The following is a 7,153-nucleotide window of genomic DNA, read 5'->3' as shown; positions in this document are numbered from 1 at the left end:
TTGATTTTTGGATTGGTTGGAGAGGAACATACATGTATGGACCTTACAGGGTATCCCCTCTCGTGGGTTTAAGGGTTAAGGGTTTTACGGTGGGTCAGACTGCTTTAAAAGCCACTACATACAAGATCGCCAAACATGTAAAAATCATACATGAAAAATCAACACATGTTCATACCATTTGTATTTGATATGTTTTGTTTCCTCGCTCAGGATGTGGTGGAGTTTTTTTCAGAGTAAAACGGATTGTTTATAGCAATGTTATATTCCCTAGATCTATGAATGTAGTCTAGTAATTATTATTATAATTACTATAATTCTAATAATAATAATATTTAATAATTAAACACCTTAAATAGCTTTTTACACATTTACTGATTTACCCTCTTTTAAAAGCATAAACTAAATGGAAGGGCACTCTGAGGCAAGTATGTGATTACACTACCAAGATGCAAAAAAAGAGAGCTCTTAAGAAGCATGATGAAAGGCAAAGAGAAGCTTGTTATGGCATTGAAGATAAAAAGCAGCCTCATTATCAATGGACACTCCGATAGTAGAATCTAAGGAGAAAAACTTGAAGCATGTCACTGTAAATTTACAATATAAAGGACAACAGTGCAGGCAAAACTTCTAAAGGGTAATATAGGAAAGCCTTGATTAATGTGAAGAAGAGCCACGACGAAAGTTGACTTTGCTGCTTCGTTCAATGGTTTTGCAGAAAAATGAAAAAGACTCCTTGAGTTCATGGGGAAGAGGGAAAGCCAATGGAGGAAGCTTCCCATACTCTTCACCTCTTCTGGGCCATGAAGAAAGTGATTGTGCCATTGCTGGTTGCTGCTTGTTAAGCCCTTCAATGATGAATGAAAATGCACCAAATGTTACGCAACTCTGCAAAAGAGCCTGTGGTGCACCTGACAAAAAACAAAAAGTAAATATTTAGAAATTCACATGATTCTAAGCTTTACATATTTCAGGAGATGAAAGTACCTGGAAAACTTAGAGCAAGCCCAGTGCAACATCCAGCTACACCTGCATTTATGACTGTAGAAACAAAGTTATATTAGTCATTATTACTCTCAAGTCTACAGTTAGAACAAAAAATAGCCTACCATCATCTTTCCCTCGAAGCCTTTTCAAGAAACATACAACCAAACTGTGGACTCCAGAAAGAACTGCAAAAGTCTGGTAAGAACAGAAAAAGAATCAATTATACTAGATTGTCAATTAAACAAAGAAAACTCCCATAATAAACAACTTCTATGAAGCGAATATCATTCAATACCTTAGCAGATGATACTGCCTCTGGGAATGATCCTTTAAACCCTTTCTTCTTAATCAGTCCTGAACCTTTATAACCCAATACATAACTCAGTACCAGATAAAGCAAGTAATTCTTTCTATATTTAACAGCAAGTACACAGCTATGTGTTGTGTGGTTAATAGCCTTGGCATAACAAGAGAAGACTTGGATACCAAAGGCTTCTAACACATTAATCTAGGTGGGATTACTGACCATTCACACAGCGTAACAGCCATTAGGCCAAGATGTGATTGGCTAATTAGCCACCAAAAAGTTCTTATTGATACTGGAAGTCTGTAAAAGTGCTTTAACTCAAACAGGTGTAGTTTAATAGCTGTGGCATAACAAGATAGAACTAGAACACCAAAAGCTTCTAACACATTAATCTAGGCGGACTTACTGACCATTCACACAACATAGTGGCTGTTTAGCCAAGATGTGATTGGCTAATTAGCCACCAAATTCACACTAGCAGAAACGTTGATGTCTCCAAGTAAATTGTTGCATACAACTTTATAGCAGCAAAAAGTAACTACACAGAGAATATGTGACACAATTATTTGCAGTTGTATTTGGGAAGTAACAAGGTTCAACATGCAAAACAGAACATGTGCTGCTACTAATCAGCCTACAAAGTATGATAAAAAAACTAATCAACGCACATACTATCATCAATATATTTAGCTATGTATTTCTTTTTCTAGGAAACAGCATAACGTTCTCATTCGAAACACACTATTACTGAATCTTCGTTAAATTTTACAAGCAACAGCCGTGGGCGCCTGTTTATGCTTGCAGCAATCAACACGTTAACACGACTTAAAAAAATCCCACTTATGCGTCAAGAAGTGAGAAAGATTACCATAACCGAAGACTGAACCCATGAAAGCGCCAGCAGCGGAGTCTCCGGCAAACCGGAAAAGGCAAACTAAAGGTGGACTTGACTGACTGGTAGTCGTTAAGGAATCCGAAATCACGATAGGTTCAGAATTTGTGCTCGTAACGGTAGTAGTTTTAACGACAATTTCTCTGTCGGAATCAGAACCAGTAGGATCGGCCGCCGGCGTCGTCGATGCCATTTTTTGTTCTATCCAAAAGGAAAACCCTAGAATAATGTTTTCCGATTTTCGTACTCCCCGATGTTTGCAATTTGAAACTGTTTTGATGATAACCCATGACCCATTAGGTTACATTATCACTCAAACGATGTCGTACGCTTCGATTATTTGCCGGCTACTTTTTGGAAAGTAACTTTAGTCCGAAACTTTTAGATAATAACACACAATGGGAAAATAACATAAATGTCCCATAAATTTTTAGGATTGGTTCATTTAGTCCCTAAATTATTTTTATGGTTTTATGAGGGAACCAACTCGTGAGCAACCTGTATTTTTAGCCCCTTTAACTGGTTTTAACCGGTAATAATGACACACAGATAAAACTTTGCTCATTCTCTCTCTCAAAGTCAATAAATTTGTCTTTTTCTCTATTCTCACAAATACACAGGTCTATTCCTCATTCTCTCTCGATCGATCACCTTATTCTTTACCTTCGCGTGAATCCTTAGCAGCATCAACGAACCACTATGCACCATTTTTTCTTCGTGTTTTTTGGTCTCACTCAAGCAAGCAATAAACAGGGTTTGATGAAGTGAGGGATGGTGATGGTGATTCGATTCTCATTTTTTTCTGTTTACAATAGATGAACAGGTTGATATATGGTTTTTGCTAATGGCAGTGAGCATGTTCTAATTTCATTGAGATTTGATTTTGCGATGAATAGGGTTTGATGGAGTGAGGGTTATTCAAAAGCACCACCATCAAAGAAGCCTCCTTGAGCCAATATTGAGTTCTGATTTCCAAAAATTTCCTTCAACTGTTAACTCCGATAGTGCATATATCCTCTTTATGTTTCTTTTTCATCGGAGACATAGCACACCGCCACTATTGTCTCTCATCAGAAGTACTAACATTATTGTTTCTTATCAAAACACTAGCTTTTGGGGTTTTCGATCCTTGTGTGTTAATAGTTTTATCAAAGTATTGGGTTGGTCTCTAAAGTTTTCATTTTTGGAATGTTACCTCTATGCAATTTGTGTTATAGAAAAAACCGCTTTCAGTTTTATGATTATCCTTTGGCATATGTTTGCTAAAAGTTTGACTGTGATTTATGAAGTTAGAATAAGATTATTTGTTCAAGAGCACCATGGTAGAATCTTGGTTTTCAAATAATCCAAGGTCATGTTCATTCCATTGATTTCCCATTATGCCAAAACATCTCGAATCTCCTTTGACTTTGTTTGTTATACAAATATGGTGGTGTTTATCTTGACACCAATGTGGTAGTCTTGAAAACTCTCCAAATTAAAGAACTCAAACAGAGGACAATTGGTGATGTATCAAGTTTGGTCAACAAATTGGAAAAATTCAAAGTCAACAAGAGGAAATTAGTCAACAAATGTCAATGTGGCAAAGGGGTAACAGGATGACCCCTTCACTTTGGCCAAAAAGACTTAATCGACCCGACATAAAGGACTTGATTCCATCATAAAACTATGAACATAATTTAGGGACTAAATGGACCAACCCTAGAAAGTTCATAGGAAACTTGTGTCATTTCCCTAACACAAACATCTTAAATTTATCAAAAAATAATGTTTTATTTAGAAAATGGATAATGGCTTGAAAGGGTAACGTATTTTGTCCGTTGGTCATATTTGGTCACTGAATTATTTTCCAGTTTCCAGCGTTGTTTCTGGCCAAGTATGATCTTCTACTTATTTTCTTCAGCCTTCCTTACCTCCGGCCACACTTTTCATCTAGGTTTTATTGAAGTAATTAATGGGTTATGTACAAACAATCCTAGTGTGCATGCAAACATATATTTGGATCTATGTTTTCTCTATTAGATACACAACTTTATGAACACAAGAAGAAGCCTAACATGCATGTATATGTTTCAAAATTTATATAAACTAAAAGGGATTACATACCTCTTGTTTTTATGTTGCAATAACAACACAATTCTTCAATCTCTTGTCTTGGAAAGCAAGTACCACAAGTGTAGTACCTCTAATGGCTCACAAACACTAAGAGCAAATGGAGAGGCAAGAGAGAGAGGGGGAGAGGCTAAAATCGACTCTAGGTCTTCTAGGGATCAAGTGGCCGATTTTCCTAGGCCTAAGGGGTCTTTATATAGGGTAGAGATTAAGGTTTCAGTCCTTATCCTTATCTGGTTACTTGCCCACCAAGTAATCCATAAGATAAGTCTAGAAACCTATCCTTGGACGAATTCTAGGGCCTTATCCCATTGAATTCGTCCACCTCTCCCTTAGGGCATACATTGCCCTAATTTGCAACTATCACATAATTACAATTCAGCCCCTGTAGTTTAATTAATTACATTTGATCACAAAATTAATTCTTAATTAATTATCGACCAATATTAATTAAAAAAATATGATTTCTCCTTTAGTATATTATTCCTATAATATATTAATAAATCATAATAACCTCTTTCTCTATTATTTCTCCAATCAAGTTGCTTTAGTGAAGGCAACCCAAAAGGCCATGCACAACCAGGTCAAGAACTTACCAAATATGGTTACCGACTTAGACACTAATCCAACAATCTTCCACTTGGATAAGTCTAGTAACCACAAATGTAAGTAGAACTCGATTAGAAATCGTAGCTCTCAAAAACACTGTTAAACTTTGATCATATCAGTAACCTATCCTTTACACAAGGGATTGTATAGTCCTTTGTTTTAGATATCGTGCGGACAATCTCATGGAACATAGTCATACTTATTGTCCAACAGTTTGTTTCTCGATCTCATATTCATTTGACATAGAACTTAATTGAACACATTAACTCAGTCCTGATCGGGCCCGACACACAAGTCAAATTAAAATCATCGAGGGCCCCTGATATCGCTTTTACCCTCTTAGGATAAAAGAAACATATAAACTTCGACTTATATGTATTTACTACTCACTAATCAAATTATACACAACAACGCGTTTTATGACATCAATTTACAGATGTGGTTTCGCATTATCAATGTATTATCAATTAGCAACCAATAAACCATTTATCTTGGTTTTAAGACCATATGATATTATCGTCTTCCGATCACTCGTGATAGATTCCATGAAATGATTCTAGCAAGCGCGGGTTTATTCCAATGTTCAAAACTTATTTATAAGCACTCATGAATGTTGTAACAAACTTTTTTTTTTATGTCTAATACCTTTCAGACAATCTACACACCAATTCATGACAGTCTTCATTCATACCTACTTCCAACACATGTACGACTCTGGACTATTTGAATAATTCGATTATTCTTAATTAACTCAATTATTCAGGAAGTCAAAACATGCAAAGCAAAATAATAGTCAACCAATTAACATAAAACAGTAACTATACTAATAAATAACACTCCTTTATTTAATTATCAAATGTCAATTACAGTTATCTGTTACTCATTTCTAAACTATCTAATCCAAACTAACATCGTCCTTCAGCCCAATGCTCATAGCGTGCTGCAAATGCTTTACCCTACACAATCCCTTCATAAGTGGATTTTCTGGGTTATCCTCCGATGATATCTTCTTAACTACGAGGAGTCCTTCTTCTACCTGATGTTTAATAAAGTGATATTTTCTGTCGATATGTCAAGATCTACCATGATCCCTCGGTTCCTTGGTCAAGGCAACCACTCCTTCATTATCACAAAAAATTTCCATAGGCTCTGTTATGGCAGGTACAACTCCAAGGTCTCCAATGCAGTTCTTCAACCATATTGCCTCTTTTGATGCTTCGCTCGTTGCAATGTACTCTGATTCGCACGTTGAATTAGCTACGGTTTCTTGCTTGGAACTTTTCCAAGTCACTGCTCCTCCATTAAGGGTAAAGACCCAGCCCGACTGCGAACGGTAGTTGTCACTGTCGGTCTGGAAACTGGTGTCACTATACCCTCGCACCTTTAAGTCATCACTTCCTCCGAGAACTAGAAACCATTCCTTGGTCATCCGAAGGTACTTAAGGATATTCTTGACTGCGGTCCAATGTGCTCTGCTGGGGTTCCCTTGATATCTACTGACCATGCTCACAGCGAAGGCCACATCAGGGCGAGTACAAGTCATAATATACATGATTGAGCCTATTGCGGAAGCGTAAGGTACTCGGCTCATTTTAGCTATCTCGGCTTCGGTACTCGGACTTTGAGTCTTACTCAACTTGGCATTACTTTGGATCGGTAACTGTCCCTTCTTCGATTTCTCCATACTAAAACGTTTTAGTACCTTGTCCAAGTAAGTATTCTGACTAAGTCCTATTAGTCTCTTACTTTGGTCTCTCACTATCCTTATTCCCAAAATATAGGAAGCCTCTCCGAGGTCCTTCATAGCGAAACACTTCCCAAGCCAGGACTTAACTTCCTGCAGTTTTGGGATGTCGTTTCCTATGAGTAATATGTCATCGACATATAACACGAGAAAGCTAACTGTACTCCCACTGGCTTTGACATATACACATGATTCATCTTCGCTTCGTACAAATCCAAACTCTTTGACTTTCTCATCAAATCAAAGATTCCATCTACGAGATGCTTGTTTAAGTCCATAAATGAACTTCTCAAGATTGCACACTATATTGGGATGCTTCACATTGACAAAACCCTCTGGCTAAGCCATGTAAACATCCTCAGCCAACTTCCCATTAAGGAAAGCGGTTTTGACATCCATTTGCTATATTTCATAATCATGAAATGCAACAATGGCTAGCATCACCCTAATAGACTTAATTTTAGCAACTGGTGAGAAGGTCTCATCATAGTCAACTCTGGGAGTT

The 7,153-nt window shown here is 37.0% G+C and overlaps 1 protein-coding gene across 1 annotated transcript; it reads right to left on the bottom strand.

Annotated features, from left to right (window-relative positions):
• Positions 1–478: 478 nt before the first annotated feature.
• On the bottom strand, positions 479–2,467 carry LOC144998214 (chloroplastic import inner membrane translocase subunit TIM22-2-like). Its single transcript, XM_078958029.1, has 5 exons — positions 2,160–2,467; positions 1,280–1,344; positions 1,107–1,179; positions 985–1,038; positions 479–908 (listed from the first exon to the last, which is right to left on the bottom strand). The coding sequence occupies exons 1-5, from the start codon at positions 2,374–2,376 to the stop codon at positions 655–657; spliced, it is 663 nt and encodes a 220-aa protein (XP_078814155.1). The 5' UTR covers positions 2,377–2,467; the 3' UTR covers positions 479–654.
• Between the last annotated feature and the right edge of the window lie 4,686 nt (positions 2,468–7,153).

Source organism: Lactuca saligna, chromosome 5, assembly GCF_052625555.1.
Source record: "Lactuca saligna cultivar CGN05327 chromosome 5, ASM5262555v1, whole genome shotgun sequence".
NCBI classification, from domain to species: domain Eukaryota; kingdom Viridiplantae; phylum Streptophyta; class Magnoliopsida; order Asterales; family Asteraceae; genus Lactuca; species Lactuca saligna.
Note: the sequence above shows the minus strand (reverse complement) of the source record. Positions and strands in the feature narration are given on the sequence as shown.

Coding starts and splice junctions, on each gene's coding strand:
- LOC144998214 (XM_078958029.1), bottom strand. CDS start 2,376: ATGGCATCGACGACGCCGGCGGCCGATCCTACTGGTTCTGATTCCGAC. Junction 1,345..2,159: donor GGGTTCAGTCTTCGGTTATG/GTAATCTTTCTC, acceptor TGGGTTATAAAG/GTTCAGGACTGATTAAGAAG. Junction 909..984: donor GCTTGCTCTAAGTTTTCCAG/GTACTTTCATCT, acceptor GTTTTTTGTCAG/GTGCACCACAGGCTCTTTTG.